Raw genomic sequence first — 20557 nt, 5'->3', positions numbered from 1 at the left:
ACCCCTTTGACCCGGGCCTTTGGCAGCAGTGGGTGTCGTCTGAGTCTGAAGCAGGGCAGGGATACAGGAGAGCTCCCAGCTCTCTTCACCATGGGGGAAGCTGAAAAGGGTGGGAGGAAAAAGAGCCAAGTTAAGTGCACCTTTGAACAAATTGTGTAGTCTTAACAAGACAGCAGAAAAAAGCAGAATATGCCATGCCCCAGCATCATTTCACTACTCGTGCCAAGCCTTGCAGCCAGGGAGAGCATCTCCCAACCAGCCCACAGCTGTAACAGAGCGTGTGCTTGCAACCAAAGGCAGCAGCCCAGACCTCTGTTTTGCTACATTATGTTGTAGCTGGGATTGGTATAGAGGGTTCTCTGTCCATTCCTGCTTTTGCATACATAAAAGTCAAGCGTAGGCAGCTCTGACCGAAGCCCTGGGGGGGGAGGCAGCAGTGGCACCCCTCCTGCTCTGCTCAGAGCAATCTCCCTGGGCCGTCCAACAGGGAGGCACAGCTCAGAAAAGCATAAGAAGGTCTTGGGACAGAGAGGGAAAACAAGTTTCACTAAATTCACCCACAGTTTCTTACTGGGTAGAAACATTATACCAGTTTTTTTGGCTACAGGTGTCTTTCCTCCTTCAGGCCAGTCCACCTCCACTAACTTCTAGCCAGAAGAACTCCCGTTTCATACACAGAGCATCAGAGTATTGTACATAGATAACTAAAACTGCCAAAGGCAGCCAGCAGAAACTACACTGAAAGTGATTGAAATATGTTGAAGAAATCCCACTCCCCTGCTCATCCAGCCGATCAGACTAGAAATGATGGCTAACGGGTTTCTGAGCTCCTCTAAGCAAACAGTGTGGAAATATAAGTCTTGGTTTGGTGCATGCCCAGAGTGCTGAACTAATAACACTTGTCTCACATGTAAGCAGCTGCAAAAACTGATATTTACACAAGGATTCACAGAGATGAGAAAAGACTGCTTTTTTTGCTAGATGACAGGATCTGGTTCAAGTGGGAATTAATTTGGGAAAACCCTCTGGTCTGTGTCATAGAGCATGCCAGGTTAAATGACGACAGTAGACTCTTTTTTATATAGTTGAAGATTGGCTTTAATGCATTGACGTCATTCCCACATCAATACAGCAGCATTTTTACCTACCAAAGCACCCATCATTTTGAATGTCAAATAGATTGTGAGCAAAACAAAACCCTACCTTTGAAAGCAATCAATCAACGAGCTCACAAATGCACTTGGTATAAATACAAATACACCCAAATACACTTGCTTGTGGGAGCCACTTTTTTGCAGAGCTGTCGCTGGTAGCGCACACACACATGCTTGCCTTACCTTTGACAAGGTGGCTCCAATTTCAGAGCTTAGAGCTGCCTTTAAACAGACATTTCTAATGTTTGGGCATCAGCTGGCACATGCTACTGCTGGCAACATAATTGCTGTTATCTCAACCACCCAGAATTAATATGCAGACGGTGTCTTTTATGATGCCAATTAGTAGAGCTGGAAAACACAGCCCAGTTTCCCAGTTTTTAGATACCCAAACCCTACCTCAAGTCCTGATGTGAGTGACTTCACATTTTTTTTCAGCTGTATCAGCTGGTCTAATAAATCACATTCCCCTTCTTACAAACCTTTCATCACTTTTCTGGAGAAATGATAAAAGCAGGTGATGCTCCTGCTGGCAGAGTGTAGCAGTGCTAATGGCAGGGTGGATACAGCAATGTCTGATACATCAGATGGCTGCAGGATTTGGAATCGCTTCGTTCATTAGACTGGTCCTAGCTCTTTATTTTTTGAATACCATGAAGGCACGTGAATCTGGCCCTCAGCTCAAGAGCACTTCTGGCTCCTCGTCTAACATCAGCACAACACTAAAGCAACAAAAGAATGAATGCAGAGGAGACAGATGCAGTCTCAGCTGAGTTTGGGAGATTTAAGGTCTCACTCCTCACCATATTTTAAATCATATTTTATTCTAAATCCCTCCCTCTCTCCACTAGAGGTAAGTTTTTTGAGGCAAGAGGCAGAGTGTCCTTCAGTGCTATCAGGGATAGCATGGCAGTTGCTCGTGAAGTTTCCAGTTTTGCAGAATTTGGGCTATATGTTCTAACACAAAATGGCTAACTGTGGCCCAGAAAAATCCCAGGCAACTTCCCTGACTTCCATGATGCTGTTTTAGTTTTCCCTTTGGTAAGAGTAGACTTGAGTACATATTTCATTCTTAAGAAGGAGTGTCTACCATAGGTCCCATCCTATGGAAAACTATCATTATCATAACAGGTTCAAAGTTCTTCTAAACAAAACATTTGGAGCTGACGGACACCATATGTATTCCTTTACCTCCTGTTGCTGTAAAGGCTCCAGCTGTTCTGCCTCTGCAGTGGCAGCACATCTGTGCTGCTGTGGAAACAAAAACAGAAAAGGGATGAGGAACAGAAGAACTATTTAACAGATTTTTGTCTGATGCTTCCATCTTGTGGCCAACTCGGAAAAGAAAAGTTTGGCTCTTTATTTCAGTAAAGTTGTTAACAAATGTAAGGAAACATTGGAATTTTTAAAGGTGTCCCAAATCCTTACCTCCAGTTATATGGATAGGGATGAATTGGGGTTGGAAGTTAGATGAGTTTTCCCTTTGGAAGGCATTAAACATCAATGCCAGCAGAAGAAGGGGCTGATGCCTCCTCTGCCACCCGCTGCGTTGTGGTCTCACACAAGCCAGCTGTGCCAAGGGGTGCAGGACAGAGACGGGGCCAGGTGGACAAGCCCATGAATGCTGAGTTCAACCCTTTACCTTGCTGTAGGCATTGGTGGTGGGACTCCCACGGCATATGGACTCTGCTTCAGCTGCCAGCTTCATGGGCCAGCCCAGGTCCATCAGGTGACTTTTCCGCTTCTTTGTTTTTGAACATATGAAAGGCTTTCCTTTGCTTTCCTCTGATCTTTCCCAGGGATTACGCCAGCACACATCTCCCGTACCACACAACCTGTAACAACAGGGATAAGGTGATGGGACATGACCCTCTTGCTGAGACAGTTGCAAGAGCACCATGCCTCAGGTTCCCAGAGCCACTGGGAGCACCTCAGGGTGGCTGGATGACTTGCTTCTGGCTGATGATGACTTGCTTCTTGCTTCTCCTCCCAGCTCCTCACTCCTGGGCAGACTGCCTCTCCGTGTGCCAGTGCACTCCCTCGGTACATTTCCAGCCAAATACTTGCAGAGACCTTGAGACAGGGAGCAAGACGATGAGCGGGACTCCCGCCAGACAGACTGTGGTTATCATCAGTGGAGTGAGGGGTTAGGCTTTTGCCCAAAATGGCAAAACCTTCAGCAAGAGGGTGAGACATTCACCATCAACGTTCCCCAGTGTGGACACACACGCTCACAGGCACACACAGCCATACCTTACACACGGAAGATTGCATTCCCACTCTGCAAAGGGGAAGAAGAGGAAGGAGAACTGAATCTGAGCTCTGTACCCAGCTGCAGGCTCTTGCATAGAGACGGATTTTGGTACCACCACCCTTGACCGTGCACAGCAGGAATAACGAGTCCATCTGTCCTCATGTCTCACACAGCTGCTGAACTTCCAGAAGAGCAGGTGCACAGCCAAGCAGGACAGATATAAGGATACAAGCACTGCCAGGACTCTTTCCCAAACCCTGGGGCAGCAGGAAGCATTCTTACCGAACACTGTTGTACGATGAAGACTCCTCTTGGGCAAGGTGGAAAAGGAGAGGGAACCTGCTCTAACTCTGATGTAAGGCAAGGCTGCTGCACCCTGTTTGAAGCAAGGAGGGGTTTTGCTTTGCAAGGAAGTGGTGAACGAGAGGGAGATGTTAGACAGAGAATTCATCTCCAAGCATGTTTTAACAACAGTGACTGCTCCATGGACAGGAGGTTGCTAACCTGCCTGTTCACAGGGCTTTCCCACAGCCAGCCTTGCCTGGCTCCCACTGGCAAACCAGGACAGGCTCCAGTGCAGGAAATGCAGCTGAGAAGTTTAACTCTGTTTTCAGGTTGAAATCTTGCAATTCTTCTCAAATTCGCATTCAGTTACATCCACTGTGTAAAATTAATTACTGCAGGAGCATGGAACCATGGGACAAAATCTGGTTTGATTGATAAAGAAGGTGAGCTCAGCCAGAGGCAGAGAAACCATGGCCATTTCAAGGTGAGGCCATCTAATCCTCTGTAACCATCAAGAGCTTTAGGCTAAAGACTGACACAAGTCACTTTTAGTTCCCTGTTAAAAGGAACCTTTTCATAAAACCTTTTATTATACACCAGTGCTAGAAGTGGCAGAGAGCATATATCGCAAACACATGGTGCAGCATGTCCATTTGCATCCCATGCCCCCCCCTTTCCTCAGTGTGTGCAGACCAGCAGGCATCAAACCCCCCCCCCAGCACACATGGTGCCAAGGTCAAGAAAGGTTTCGTCTTGTGCGGGAAGCCCAGTGCCCACCTTGGGGCACATGCCCTGCTCCGGACAGCAGTCGCTGGAGCACCACACCTGCCATGCTTTGGGGGACAACATGGGTCCCTGCAGATGTCACTTGCTATCCAAGTCATTTGCCACAGGCACTTCCCCACTATGCCCACTGGAAGGGCTCAGAGACCTGCTTGTCACTGCTGCCCGATGGCTTTGCAGAGCACTCAATTAACCAAAAACCTCTTGGAGGAAAAAAAACCCAAGCAAGACTGATTCTTTGTAACCATCTTTCAATAAGTGAATATAGACCCCTCACATATCCTTAAATTATATATCATTTATTGAAATATAGAGATCTTAATTTACAGGATTTTTTAAAAGACAAAATATCAACAGGGGCATTTTTGAAATACATTTTGTGCCTACCATCACTCAGGCCAGTTTGCCCTTCTTCAAACATTTCACAACAGCCACCATTTTGGAAACACTTCCTTTTTTATTATTCTAAAATATAACTTTTGGACATTCAAAGTGCAACAGTTAACGTGCCTGTGGAATATATCACAGTAAAAAAAATATAAACAAAGGCAGTGATATAGCTGTCATAAATGTTTTGGCAGTATTCTAGAAGTCTATATAAAAATACTTATATACATATTGATGTATAACATCACCATATCTCACGTCCTTCATCATGTAATAGGACCATTTTGTACAAGTTGCAGATCACGCTGTAAGGAATTGGTTGGCCATTCCAAATCAAAAGCCGTGTTTCATAGGCTAACACTGATTGTCGTTATATAATTACTGTAGCGAAAAGTTTGGGAGTATCTCTTCCAGTGGCTTCTAAAAAATTAAGCCATAAAAGAAAAAGTCTGTAATACTGATAATATTGTAAAACTAAACGAATCATCCTCTCACACTTCTCCCTCTCTAGTAAATCCCCTCTCTTCCTCTGCTTCTCATTCCAGTTTCCAGGCCAGCTTATCTGATTCGAAGCCTGTAGTGAGCTGGGTTTGGCTAGACCCCTCCCACAGATGAAGTTCATCTACATGATACTTATGACAGGATGGGGAATCAACATTACCATGCATCGGAGAGTGAGCCAGCTCTGGTTCACATCCACCATTTGGGTCTAGCCCCGAGATGCGCTGCAAGATACAGAATGAAACCAGTGAGGGGTAGGGAAGACCGTGTGAAAATGTCCTCAGATTCCAGTAGCTGGTATAATAAATGTGCTGGGGCTGATTTTCAAACCCTGAAGAACACTAGGCCATGTGCAAAAATGCAGGTGAAATTGCTTGCCTGATTTGAATGTGTAGTTGTAATGACTACACATGCAAATTAAGGCATGTGTGGTCTCAAGCGGCCATTCAGATATCTGGGATATCCAATAGACAATTTGTGTTTCCTCAATTCATAGTTCATAGCTGGAGGGAGACTTTACATTGTCTCATCTGTCCTGGCTATATCAAGAGTCTTTGTGTTTCACAGTTGTCCCCGTACAGAGCTCATTGACATGTGTTTGGCTAAAGCATGGCTCCCAGGAAGACACTTGGCCTTGATCTGTTGACTGCAAGAAATGGAGGACACATCATCACTCACGGTTCCTTCTGATTGTCAGCCTCCATCAGAGTTGAAAATGTGGATGCCTTGCTTCAGGTCCTGTTTTCACATCTGCAGTATGCTTGTACGTGGCCTCAGCCAGGTGACATTTTGAAATCCAGACCCAGAATTATTTGCCTGTAACACTGACAATATTACATTTGCTTTCATTTGATCCACAACTGTCCACAACAAGTAAAGTCAAGGGGACTTGTATAGCTTTTCTTAGGGCCATTTCAAGTTAAACTGTAGTTTAACATGGCACCATGTTCTGTCAGTCACTGCTGGTCCATCTTTCACACTTCCTAGGAAAAATACTGCAACACAGGGATGAGTTTGCACCGCGTTTGCATTGGTTGTGTTGTGCCAGAGGCTGAGCACGTCCTGCAAGGTGCTCATCGCACTGAATTAAGGTTAAGTTTGAAAGTTGAGCACCAGAAAGGATGGGGCCCTTTGCAGTGATGTACCTTTTTTCACATGTAAGTCTTCCAAAGCATCATATCTCAATAACACATTGTACAGTGATAGCAGTAATCATAATACTTTGTTCATATAAGTGGTGTCAAGAAACAACTATTGCAGGCTGAGAGTATGTTCATTTTCATGCACCTTCTTCTGAAAAACACTCTTGGAAGCAATTACCATTTGTCATTACAGTCTGCAAAGATAATAGTCAGAGCTTTCTGTTCCTGTTTAAACCTGAAAACTAAGACAAGAATATTTGCTGCAGAATTATTTCTGCTTATTTAATCTGGAGTTCCAGGCTGGGAGAGATGTCTTTGTTCCTTGAGCAGTTCAAATACCAAATTGATTCTTCACAGCTAACCCCAGGATAAGATTTCTTTTGAGTAACCATGAAACGCTAATAATGGGATGTTGCTGGTAGTTTATCATAATCTTCTATTCTTGAGCATCTTGGAAATCTGGTATTATTTTTTTTTAATTAAATTTTTAGAACCTCACTTAATCAGAGGACAATAATTGCTTCTAGTATATCTGATTAGAAAAACTACTCAGCTCATGATAGAAAACCAAATCTTAAATTTTTCTCCATGTTAAAGTAGTTTTAGCTAACCAGAGCAGTTACCATACTGTGTACAGCCAAATAAAAGAACTGTTTCATAAAAATTTTCCGGTCATAAGTTTTTTCCTTGTACTTAAAGAAGTTTTTTGAGATTGTGCTTTTACTGAAGGACAATGAATTATAAAATATACATTTAGTGTTACTGAAAACAGTAGTAGTATTATTTTGAAAACAGCTATCTTCTATAGTTAATAAAGACTTACTAGGTTTCTAACACCTATTATAGACTGGTTTTTAATTATTATTATTATTATTCCCCTTTACTTGCATTAATGGTAAAAAGTAACATGTTTTGTAGTACCGGTCAGTCCCTTGCAGTTTTAGACCTTTTTGGTCCAAAAGTGGTTTTTGCATGTTCTTCAATTCACATGATAGTTCAACAGCAGCTGACATTGAGATTGAGGAAGGAAGTACACAAAATTCATGAACAATCTCTTCTAAAATCCATGGCATGTGTTCAATGTGCACCTCAAAAGATCCTTGAGTAGATAGTTATTTACATAATTACAATGATGAAGTATTGCTGCAGTGGAAATTTGATCCATCAAAGTCACATGAATGCCCTTGAAACACAAAACTGGTCTGTTTGTGGCCTTTTCCTTTGTCCTCCTACAAGTTCAAATGGCAAACAACGCTGAGATGCTACTGAAGTACTGCAAGAAGCAACACTAAAAAAAAATCCGTCTTCGACATATCTCTTTCATTCATACTCAGGCTGATTCCTCTGCCCATCGCTAGGAATTTCTCTGTACAAATCCACCTCCTCTTCACATCCTTGACATTGCAATAAAGTGGTTTTCTCTGTGGAGCAGAAGTCTGTAGACGACATGGCAAGCTTCCCCGTGTGCAGAGCTTGAAGGTGTCCATGGGGTTACAGGAAGCTGTCCTCCACTAGGTCTGAGGAGTCGATCCCAATGTCATCCATCATGTCAATGTCCTCAATGGTCTCGTCCTCTCTCTTGATAAAAGTAGAGCTACTGGAACCAGTTTCAATGGCACTTTCTTCAGATGTCTGGGAACTGGAAGAGACAAACATCTCAGAGATAAAATACACAGCGAATGTGGCTGGGTAAGTCCTCGAGTCTCTAGCAGAACTGAACACCACCTCCACACATGCTTTCTGACCCACAGCGCAATCTTAGGTGACTCTGACCCCCCCATTTCTTAGGACATGACTCATCTTGTATGTCAAGAGTAATGAACCACCTTAGAATTCAAAGGAGTGGGTTGTTCATATGTTCCTCCAAGCACTTTCTCCCAGAGACTCATTAGAGAAATAGCTGTATGACACTGCTGTGACAATAGGTCATTTAGGTAAATCTAGGGAGGTCAGGTGAAAATAAAATAACAATAACAGACAATATGATAATAAGAGAGAGAGGTAAAAAAATCTTAATCTGGATAGTACTTCTTAGAGACTTAATTCATCTCCCTCTTGAAAATAGTGCAAAAATATGAAAAAAAAAGAAGTTTCTAGGTTGCTAATTCTATATACTACGAATTAAGTGCTGAATTAAACCCCCGCCATTCACAGTAAGGGTTATACTGTTGTGCTGTAGTGGAATCAGTCATGCAAACTGACAAGGGAGCAGTAAAAAGCCCTGGATACCCTGCTGTAAATGAAAAGAATACTATGGAAGATATTAAAAACAACTCCCAAATTTTGGAGCTGGTCTCACACAGAACAAATCAATCCCTTGAGATCTCATATGTAGCTCCAAGGCATTGAGCTGTAGGGGCAAGATGTGTTGCCAAATGTGCCCACAGAGCCACCAGACAGCCGCTTGGACTTGTCCAAGATAACAAGGGAGTCCCAGTGACACCCAGGAGCACCCTACCAGCAGTCCCTTTCCCCTGGCAGTCACAAAAGAGCCAAAATTAGGTTTTTCCCTCTGAAAACACTGCGGCCAATCATACTACCATATTTACATGGGACCTTCCTAATAAGGAGTTTCAACAGAGCTAAAGAAAGCATTTGTGGAGTAGGATGCTAAAAAGTGTTAATGCACATTGCCAAACATGACCCCGAACGCTGACTATGGGCTACATGGTCTGTAAACAGCACCTACCTGTGCCTGTTCCTTTTGCCAAGCTCATCTTCAGAAACAGGGTCGATGTCAGGCAGGGGGATGATGTACCCGCTGTCAGCACTCAGTCTCTGCTCATCAAATCCGCTCTCCCTGTCCTTTAACTTGTCTTCATTCTTGTAGGTGACACCAATGTAAGCATTGTCACAGTCCCCTCTCATGCGTGTGACAGCTGGGTGATCGCTTTTCAGGAAGTCCAGGTGAATCTTCTCATAGCTCTGAAAATGTTCATTTCAAATGCCTCGTTAGATGCTATTTACTAAGGCTGCCTTTCTTCACGTGGGTAGCTGTGATTCACTAACCCAGCAAATATTCTTCCCTATGAGCCAGCAACACTGGATAGAGAAGCCCAGCATCTTCAAACGATTTGAAGGGAGAACTGACATGTAAGTTTTAGATGATGCAGGAGTGAGTGTGGCAGCACAGCGCAGACAAATACATGTGAAAGAGCGGTAGGGAGAGGGGGAAGGGAATGAAGGTAGGTGGGAAAATGAAACACTGAATGATGGGGCAGGCAGAGCTTGTCCAGAGGTATCAGAAGGATGAGAGGAAAACTTGCTGGTGTCAGGGTCCAAAGAGGGAGATAGGGAGATTATATAGATGGGCCAAGTAGTCCCTTTTCTAGAATTCTTTCACTGCCTAGAAAATCCCGTGAAAATATATAAAAGCCATTCTCCAGCAGAAAAATTGATTTGGTAGGATTTCATTAGAAACGGAGAGTTCTGCTTCCCAGCTAATACTGCAGAACTGCTTCTCTCAGTAAGCTTGCATGCAGAAACCGAACATGCAATGTCCCTGTCCAAATCACATCATTCACACAGGTTAGGATATGCCAGTTCAGTGCTTGTGGGTCTGATGGCTGGAACAACACTCATAATTCCCTCTAAAACAGTATGTAGAAAACACAGAGAAAATTCCAAAAAGCAAACCTTTTTGTACTCTCCAGGCAACAAGCTCTCCACAATTTCACTCAAATGGTAAAAAGAAGGTCTTTTCTCTGGTTCACTGTTCCAGCACTTCACCATGATCTCATACCTGCAGATAAGATGGAAATAAATTTAACCAACTGGTAAAGGAAAATGAGTAACCAAACAGAAACTAAAGCCAAAATTGTCTGGAAACTGGCCAGGTGTGGAAAAGCCAAATGCACACATACACTTCGTTGGTAGCATGATCGGGTTTGGCCATTCGGTATCCACTCTTGATCTTATTGTAGAAAGTAGAATCAACCATCATGCCAGGGTATGGTGTGCCACCTGCAGAGAAAAGAGAAGAAAAAATGCTACTCTATACTTGACTATCCATGCAGAGTTCCCAAATACTGTCTTGCTGTTCATGTCAAAAAGTGTTAAAGCTATAATTTGACATGCCATCACAATTAATCTTTCGTAGCCAATGTTTCACCAGAGCTATTGCCTTGACCACATTAAGCTCTGATGTGAAACGTTGGCTAGGAAAGATTGAAGCAGGTACTGCTTAGAAAAAAAATCCCTTTACAGTATTTATAGAATGTATCAACTGGGGACAGAGGCTGGATGATATCTGGATCAGGTCATCAGCCTGCATTTGGCAGATCTGAGGTCATGGCTCTGCTCTGCCACTGGCTTTCTGTGTGACCTTAGGCAAGTCACTTGCTCTGTCTGGTTTTATTGCCTTTGGCACCTGCATGACAGCTGAGAGTGACATGGCCCGAGTTACTCGCCTCATCCTGGCTGTAAGGGCAAAGCCTTAGTGTGAGCCAGTCCCCTCCATACCCAAGTCTTCCCACCTGGGCAGCCAGGTTTAGATAACAGCTAACATGGCAGGTGCACGGGTTGTCGAAAAGTTTGGACTCAGACCCTGAGTTGGCACAGTTAAGCAATCATTTGGGGCCTCAGCATAGAGACATTGCTGACGTGTTAAAGGACCATTCAAGCTGAAGTCAGTGTTGCAGCAAGATGTCAAAGTTGACTTTCTTAATAAATGCTGCTGAGGATATGTTTTGCTTTCTGAGAAACATCATCTTTCTCAGGTGGAGGAGGCATACTGTAATATTTACACCAGAAACCTCAGCCCTTTCAAAAGCAGGATTTTCACCTAAAACTGGGCTTCAGAACCTTCCTTACAGGTAGGGCAGTGAAGCACAGGCTTAGCTGTGCCTTAACTCCTGAGCTATCCAACAGCATTCCCATGCCTCCCAGGGATGCTGGTGAATGGATATTTACAGGATCCTATGATGCCCAGAGATTACAGTAATCAATACCGTAAATAGTGGCACAACTGCGGTTTTCTGAGAAGTAGCTACATGACAACTTATTCTAGAAAATAACATTAGGCTTTGGGTTGCCATGGGGCAGTAGTAGATACTATAAAGGCATGATTAATTCTGCTCAGAGTAAATCTGGGCAATGCACGTTTACTGAAGCAGGCCAGCCACCTGCCTGGGAAGCTAATTAATCAGGCTGAGGAACGAGCCAGGCTGTTCCCAGCTGGGAACAGTATATTGTCTGTAAATGCTATAAGTTGTCATAACCACTTTACACTGCCATAAACCAACTGTGTGAAGAGTGCTGACCTGGAAAGGAGAAATCAGCGTCCCAGAAGATTGACATTTGTTTTCTTTCTGTAATGGGACTAAGACGGGATCTTTTGAAACGTATACGAAGAGAATGTTTCAAACCAGCCACTGGGCTGGGCTGCAGCCCCAGGCACCCCGTTGCAAGAGGGAAGCATGTTCCTTCTCATAGTAGCCAGAAAATCCATCCTGGGCTGGCACAGCAATACTTTTCCACAAAAGCTTTTCCAAAAGCTTTTCACTCAGTGCTTTCAGTTTTCTAGCAAAAAAAAAGTAGCTTGGAAAAAAAAATCTGAGGAGAATTTTGGGAGAGTATGGACATTTTACTTCACACCTAACATTGGGATCCAAAACCCCATATAGAAGAATAAGTAACAGTTGATTTCACACATATATTTTTACTGTAGAATTTGAAATACTTTGTGTAGAACAGCTTGAACTGAAAAAGCTTAATCACTACACATAAGAAAGTGTTCACAGTACATACCAAGAGAAAATATTTCCCACAGCAGAATGCCATAAGACCAGACATCACTTAATGTTGTGTACAGATTGTCAAAAATGCTTTCAGGTGCCATCCATTTTACTGGGAGGAAAGTCTGTAGCAAAAAGAAAGAAACCCCAAACCGCACAGATTAGTCATTAAAGAAACACTTCCCATTATGACTCTTGTTTGATAACCAGGATTAACTTCTCTCTAACAAGAAAAGTTGTGTTAATCTGGCTAGTGTTTATTTTTAATTCCATATAATACAGAGGTACTAGGATTATAAGGAATGCTACTATTTGCTCCCCACAAAAACTAATTAAGCCGTAACTGTATTCATTTTATTACTGGCAAATGACCAGGCTGATTGAAGGTACGATACAAAAGCTGGCACTGCTGATCTAGGTCTGATACATCATTGACTGATGTATCACTACTCTACATATCACAGTGACAGTTCCTTAATGATTTATCCAGTCACAAAACTTGCCACTTAACATGTAAGCCTGTGAAGTACTAAGTGTGGCCAAGTACTCTTCAGCTTTAAAGCAAAATTAGGAAAGCTACAGGAATTAATGAACTGAAGAAAAATTGTTCTCAGGAGCGTTCATCCCAATGGTCAATTAGCGTAGCCAACACTGAATGGCAAGAACGTTAAACAGCCTTTAAAACTGACACTTCTCATTTCAGTTAAAGCAGAGCTCAGGAGATCAAGAAGTACGTACGCTGCCCTTGGAGACATAGTTGGAATCATGCATGATGTCTCTAGCCAGCCCAAAGTCACAGATCTTCACTATTTTTCCTTGAGCCAGGAGGACATTACGAGCTGCCAAGTCACGGTGCACACACTGTATGGAGAGAAATCAAGTTGTTCAAGGACATGCTAATTCCACAAGGGCCATTTCCCTTGCAAAGATCCCTGAAAAAGATCTGTTGACTTTCTGGGCACAGTCTTAACAAGACCTTCTACTGAACAAGCACGTGTATTGCCCCACTAGCAGGGGCAGGGAGGCATCAGTCCTCAGAAACAGCGAGGCCTCATGCAGATGTACTGCAGTGGGAAGATAAAAGTGATGTCACCCTTTCCGCTTCTACCCATCATGTACTAATGATGTGTCTATGCTTCTGACCATGCTGGCCTGTGGCTGTATGGACCCTCCACCTGGACCCTGCCTAGATCCACCACCGTCTCTGGCACAGTGCCTCCATGAATGTCACAGGCTGCAACGGGAGAAAAGGACCGCTGCTTTGATTTTTCCAACCATGGTGATCTCAGTTGCCAGGTAAGTGAGAAAGCTGTCTACAAGCCCAAAAAGAATATTATGTAGTGTCCTGTTTTCAGAATCTAAACTGAAACCCATAATTGGAGATGAAGACGGTTCTACACTTTCTTATATTTTACTTACTTTTTTATTTACTTACATTTTTAGAAGCCAAAAATTCCATTCCCCGTGCAACCTGGTAGGTGAAGCTCAGCAAATCCAGTAGGCTGAGGCCCTCCGAACTGTCATCTGAAAGAAGGTTTTTGACTTCTGATTCTATTGAAAAAGAGAGAAAAATTTATTTGTGCTGTAGCATGTGAAAGCAACATCCATTTTCCCCTACCTATCATGATACTGAGCTGATGACTTTAACAGAGTACCATGACCAAACCAGTCTTCTCATAATAACTAACCACTTTTAAGGTCTGCATCAGTCACTGACACATACTGCGTTCTTTAAAAACATCCAGTATTAAATATAGTTTTTTTCTCCTGTCTATGCTTTTTTCCCCAGAGAACTGCAGGAAAGGGTGAAGTTAAAAAGGCCCACTGAAGTCTTTCACAGGTTGTTTACAACACTCAGTGTGCAGTACAAAAACGTTTATTTAGAGGTGGTGCCTTCATTAGGTTTTTGTGCATGCATGTACATTCTTATCCGTTTACTTTTGTTGAACAGTTATGTTTCCCAGCAAGTATTCACTGGGACTAATCCAATACCAGCAAAAAGGGTCAGGAATTCTATGGCAACAGTCCTTATTTTTTTATTAAAGATGTCAGCAAAAAAAACAGTCAAAATTCAGTGATTCATTTACCCCGACTGTCCTAGAGCACAATATGAGCACAGTAGTTTGCCATGTAAATCTGGGACTGGATATGGTTCAGCTTCTGAGGCCTACAGGCAGAAGTGGCGGTGCCTATTTTTAAAGCAAAGCGTATCTGGTTTCTGAGAACGGAGCTGAGGAATGGGATGCATTCATTATCTTCATTACATAATCCAGGAAAGTATTTGGAGGTGTTCTGCATTTGGTAAGTGTCAGTTAATGTGAAATGTAAATTTACTATTATTATTGTTCATTGCTATTGCTCAAAATCTTGCAAACTACAAGACTGATAAAATTGCTACCTCCAAAGAGTGCCTACAGCCCCATTGCAGAGCACAGCCGCTCAGCACTTCAGCGTGGAAGCAAATACACAACCAGCCTCCTTCTCCTATTCCCAGAGCATAACGAAGAACACAAGCATAAGCTTTTACCTTACAGCTTATACTCACACACTTGGAGAACTCAGCTGAGTAGTTTGTGTCCATATAGAGGGCAAAAATAAGATATGCATTTATGCAAGAATTATTTGTATTAATGATGTATGCAGAAGGGGCAATTCTACATTACCTGACATAGATTTCTTCTTATATGAAGCAGGCCGATCGTATACAGATCTCTGAATATCAGAGTATTTAGATCCCTCCTTCCTTTCCAGCATTGGCACATACTGAGTTGTATCAGCTTGTTTCATGTCCATGTATTCTCCAGTGTTTTCAAATGATAATATCACATAACTGAAATTGGAAAAAAATACAGGTGTATCAGCTAGTATTGCCCAGGTGACTTCCCTGCCACAGCATCCAGTAGATCTAACAGTTCTCTTATGGCGTACAATTGTATTGCTGTGAAATGTAAGAGCTGTTTTCTTGATAGGGAATACATAAAAGTCATGTATGACAACATAACCGTGTATTGTCACATATTAGTACATGTTACCATGTATCACTGTAGTCAAACACAAGTGCTTCAAACTTATCCTTTTGTCAGTAGTCAGGTATGTAAACGTATATTGTCTAACTTCCCAAAATCCCACTGAATTCAAGTATTACTACCTAGGGCTTTTAGTTCAAGGCATTCCAAATGATAGATGTCATTTATTCACCCAGAGAGTCTGCAACAAATCCAGTCCTGCTGAGCAAACCCATGCTCAGATGAGTAGCCCTGGCTATACTCAGCTACCAAGACAGTTGATCTATCTACCTGAGTGATTTTTTGAAGGAATCTCTGTTCACCTTCTAAATCCTAGCTAATTTCATGACATTGCTTTATTGCTGAATATATGATGACAAGCTTCCTCCACCATCATCTGGAAAAAGCTATGGGGTGAACATTAACCATAAGGAAACTATTGAGACTGGCTAAGCCATTGGTAGATAAAGGAGAGTACTTGAGCTTAGAGAACAAACTCTGACAGGTTGTTTGAAGGGAAGGAGTTTTAGACAGTAAAAATTCCCCAAGCAGGGAAACAAGGAAACCAGGTAGTTGAGCTTTACTTCTAAAACTTGGGTGGGTAGAGGCAAAACAATGTTTTTACAGAAAAGGGGAACACTGGGCCTTGCTTTATTAATAGAAATGTTCTTTGGGACCTCAGGATGTCTATGGAGAGCCCACAGTGGTCCCAAGACTGCAGGCATCTCTACACAGGGGAAACATGGATCTAGGACACATGTCAGGGAGACTGAACAAAAAGTGCTGAAACCTTCCAAGATCTATGAAACATGATAAATAAAAGTCTAATGAGAAGAATTAGGGAGGGCTCTAAACCAATGAATGAGAGGAATGGAGTAAGGGTTAGTAATGACATTTCCCATTTCCTTAAGTTGCAGGTCATATATTTTTTTTCCTTTTTTTTCCCACCTTCTTGTGCTTTCATCGGCTGGGTTCATCCCAAAGATATCCAAATCTTTCTTGGGTTTCTCTGGATGTCGGCTCAGGAAATTGTCCCTGTTCTTATGCAGATAGTTCACCAAATCACCGTAAAAGCAGTATTCAGTGATGATGTAAATAGGACCTGGTGAAACAAAGCAAAATGATGAGTGGAATCTAACAAAAAAATATACTCCAAAAATAATAGAAAATAGAATATAAAACATAAAAAGTATTGTGGGTTAATACATTTTTATTTACTAAGTTATGACTGCAACTACTACCAAATATCAAGTAGGTTTGTGAAACCTTTTATTTTTTTATATTTATTGTCAAATCCTTTACTTGAAATTTGTGTGCTGGTTAAGCAGTGAATGATGGCTCCACAGCAAACCTCCATTTTGTCAGCCAAACCCACCTGATTTTGTACAAGCTCCAAGCAGATTCACAATATTCAGGTGGGGGCCAAGATGTGTCATTATCTTCAGTTCAGACATGAGCGCCTGTTTTTCACTGGATCTAGCTGTAGCTGTTGAAAAAAACACACCAGCCACTCAGTGAAAGCAATTGCCTTTTTCACAATAACAACCGATTTCTTGCTTGCCTCATTAGAGCATTGCTACCACGGTTTCTTGAAGAAGGCTGTGTCCTTTACTTGACAAGGGGCTTTCCTAAGACTTGGAGAGGAGTGACAAATCACCAATGAAGGATTCACTTGGTGCAGCTCAATAGCTGACCCAGTCTGTTTGTCCCTCTCCAGAGGTACAGTGGATTGCCCAGGTGGCACAGAGGCACTTTACAAGCTGCTAGTTTCAACACAAGAAGGTTCCTCATGGTTCCTGCAGAATTACTGCATCAGATTCTCAACTCTCGTGAACCAGGAAATCTTCAGTGAACTTAAGATTCTCACATGACACCTGCCTGTTTCTCCTGTGTCATATTGCTTTCATTTGTTCACAAACATTCATGGTTATTTTATCTTTTCTGAGTTATTGTGGCTGCGACGGTCCATACAGCTAAAACCAAATTTTGGATGTTTTCAGAAGACTGGATACTTCCAGTCTTGAAACACCATGAAGCAATCTAAAGTATAATTCTAAATTTCAGTTATTCCACAGTTCATTTTCAACTTCAGATATGGAGAATCTATTTATACACAAGCAATGCTTAAATAACCCTGTGGGAACATGCCCTACCTAGCTTGGGAAACGGAACCGCAACAACTTACGTTTCAGCATTTTCACAGCTACTTTCATCACTGGTTGAGAGCGACTCAATCCATATGCAGTCCCTTCAACTACTTTTCCAAATGCACCAGAACCAAGGATTCGACCTGAACACAAGGGAGAGCATTATTTACTTCAGAAAGTAACAGCAATTTGCCTTGTTTCCCACTGCCATTCCTCTCTGGGTTGTGATTCTTGTGTAGAAAGAGCACACTACTTAGCCAGACCATTGGTATTATTATTACTGATGTTGTTAAGGAGAAAAGGCAAATATATTTTAAAGAAATGTTGTCATTAAGTAAAATTCTTAAATAAAAACAAGCAAGCAAACACCAGGAGCACATCTGCACATGGGAGCTTGTAGGAAAGGGACTCTGAGGAGCAGCTCAACTCGTTCGAATTCGTCTCCCACTCTGCCCTGCCACCCTCACTTTATCCTTTCTAAACACTGATTCTCCCATGATTAAGTTGACTTCTCTGCCTCAGTCAGCACCTGACTACAGCACACTTGTGCCCTTTACTTAAAAATTTGAATTGAACTCCTTAGCTGTAGTTTCGGGCTGTTATATCAATGCTGGATACATGTAGCAGTCAGATAGACTGAAACACATCAGCAGCACATTTAGAAATAGACAGGCAGGACCATCAGTGATCTGCAAGAAGCTGAGATACATGTTGATCACATATGAGGGCAAGGTTCTCTGAAGTTTAATGTACAAGTGTGTTTCATATGCTTGAATAAATTTTATTGCAAATTTCCAAGCGCTGTAATGAAATGGCTAACGTTTATACACACTTTACTCTTCCCACAAATCAATTTAGACAAAAATTTTGGATTATCATATCCTGTATCCTGATATGGATACAGTGTGCAGAAGAACTGTGTACAGATTGAGTGAGATTTTAGAGAAATATGAACCGCACAAACATACTCCAAAACACTATATTTCATAGGTTACATATTGAAAAGCTAGTTCATTAAGGCAACACTTATTCAGTGAGCAAACCCGTATATGAGCTCCAGATGCCAGGATATATTCATATTCCTGACAAGCTCTGTATTTTATTTTATGTTACTTTTTAACTTCCAGCACAGGAGGAATAAGCAGTGACTTTTACTATGGAGATATACGGCATTTTGTCTTAGACATTCATTTGCAGTTTGAACTTCCCACCTTTTATGCTTCTGAAGGTGTTATCTGGCATGCAATGCCATATGTTTCTGTTATCCTCTAGCTACAGCCCCCACTTTAATTGTATACATGCTTTTAATAGAAAATTTCCAGCCAAATGCTATCTGCGTCATTAACAAGAACAAGCAACAGTTAAAGTATGCTTAGCTGAGTTACTACTGAGAACCTCTCCAAGACTATGACAGCGTAGTTTGTCATGCACACACAAACTATGGAATTTATTTTCAAGATTCTTGTGCTCCAAAGGTTATTCTTCCCAGTCAGGATGTGAGAAAGCTTCCCACTAAATTTTGGACTAATTCAAACAACCTGAGTCTGAAATTTGGCCCCTGAAACTTTTCAGACCAAAGGTCTGGGAGCCACATGGCAGGATGCAGCCCTTCAGAATGTGATGGCATTTGCTGATGCTCCTTGATCTTCTTGTCTTCACAAGCTAATTCCTCCCCGAACCATATTGTTGGCTGAGCACAAGGCGCACATCTCCCGCTCCATCACCTCTGCTGAGCCGGGGTGCATGTGGAGACGGTGAGAGCGCTTCCGGAGTGGCGGGGAGCGAGCGCTGCTGTTTCCCCTTTTCACCTCTCTCCACAGACATAGCCCAAGCCCCTTGTGTTTTACACTTGAAATCGGGAGCCAGGTGGGAGCTGACTGCTTAAGAGCTGGAGGCATCTGTAAGGCCATCACATTCTTGATGTTGAGGCCTGCAGTGGAGCCCAAAATTATAGTGTGTGATAACTTTTCCTAGTATAAAGGCACCGCTGTGATCTGCCCAGCAGCGGAGCAGCACTCCTCCACCAGAGAGGGACTGTGCAGACACAGCAGCAGCTCAAGGCTCCTCAAACTAGCGGAGGAACAGCACCTGGGGGTGAGAGCTATTTCAGCCTCTGTTACCCATCCACAGAGCTTATCTGCTGAGCCTGTTGGAGAGGTGCTGTTTTTCTCCTCGGGGGGGACAAAGGTGAAGTCTGTGAATTTGTTCCAGACTCAATCTTCTCAACTGGATGATGTTTTGGCTAAACTTGAACTGGGATCATCAACCCACCCCAAATTAAACCATAACTCTCTTGATCTATATCAAAAGCCGAGCAAGTGACAAGCTTTATAATGTACATCCAGTTTCTAGACATTAGGTACCACATCCCTAAATGCTGTTTAACTTGAATCTTAACTTGCCTATTGCAAATGGGGATGGGTCTGATTCTGTGTCAGACCAGCATTTCATTTTATTAAGGTCATCAGGACAAATGGGTGGCTTGCTGGGAAGCGATGGGAGCAATTCTTCCACCTCTCTACAGCCACCCCAAGATCCTGAGAAACAGCAGCACTCGGACCCTGCTCCTCAAAAGGCCCTGCCCTCGGCCATCTCAGCCGAAGGAAGAGGCCCAGGTCCTGCTGGGACCTCATCATTTCTCAGCAGAGCCCGGAGAAGGCAGTGACATTTAAACAGCTCACTGCAAGATCGCATTTCTCATTCTGTTACACATCTCCTAGGCTTGTGCTGGCTGCTGCGCCCTTTAAACAGCAGTGTACCACATACATTGTGGAGTGGTGATAGCAAAGGGAAATTTGCAGTGTAACCCAAATTTATCAATTGAAGCTCCAGCCAGCCAATGTTCAGAGTTGGCATTTAACGCAGCACTACACTCCAGGCACTACTAGCTAGAAAAACAAATAAATGCCAGCTGGCTTACACAGCTAGGATGGGAAATGCCCATCTGACTGAGCCAAAATCATTTTGTATTCTGCTTCAGAGCCTCCCTGAGCTAAAGGTGTAATTGCTTTGCTGCCATCTCCCACTTCGATAAGAGAAAACCCACACTAACAAGAATTTTATCAGCCCCAGAAACAAAAGAGGTCCCCACCAGCAAGCATTTCATGTGGCAAAACTCCCAGCGGGTAGATGTTAACCATGTCAGGAAGAATGCTTGTGCAATC

The 20557-nt window shown here is 42.7% G+C and overlaps 1 protein-coding gene across 2 annotated transcripts in view; it reads right to left on the bottom strand.

Annotated features, from left to right (window-relative positions):
- Window positions 1-4759: 4759 nt before the first annotated feature.
- The window catches only part of PDGFRA (platelet derived growth factor receptor alpha), a 36500-nt gene continuing 20702 nt past the window's right edge, over window positions 4760-20557 (bottom strand). For both annotated transcript variants that reach the window (XM_087737457.1, XM_087737456.1), the window contains 11 exons: window positions 17432-17536; window positions 16622-16732; window positions 16195-16348; window positions 14905-15071; window positions 13677-13792; window positions 12980-13102; window positions 12255-12366; window positions 10370-10469; window positions 10143-10248; window positions 9196-9431; window positions 4760-8145 (listed from right to left, as the gene is read on the bottom strand). In XM_087737457.1, coding sequence (XP_087593583.1) covers window positions 7998-8145; window positions 9196-9431; window positions 10143-10248; window positions 10370-10469; window positions 12255-12366; window positions 12980-13102; window positions 13677-13792; window positions 14905-15071; window positions 16195-16348; window positions 16622-16732; window positions 17432-17536 — 1478 coding nt within the window. In that variant the 3' untranslated portion in view covers window positions 4760-7997. The remainder of the gene's footprint in view (window positions 8146-9195; window positions 9432-10142; window positions 10249-10369; window positions 10470-12254; window positions 12367-12979; window positions 13103-13676; window positions 13793-14904; window positions 15072-16194; window positions 16349-16621; window positions 16733-17431; window positions 17537-20557) is intronic.

Source organism: Nipponia nippon, unplaced genomic scaffold, assembly GCF_047370975.1.
Source record: "Nipponia nippon isolate SJK-2023a ecotype South Korea unplaced genomic scaffold, ASM4737097v1 scaffold_6, whole genome shotgun sequence".
Taxonomy (NCBI): domain Eukaryota; kingdom Metazoa; phylum Chordata; class Aves; order Pelecaniformes; family Threskiornithidae; genus Nipponia; species Nipponia nippon.
Note: the sequence above shows the minus strand (reverse complement) of the source record. Positions and strands in the feature narration are given on the sequence as shown.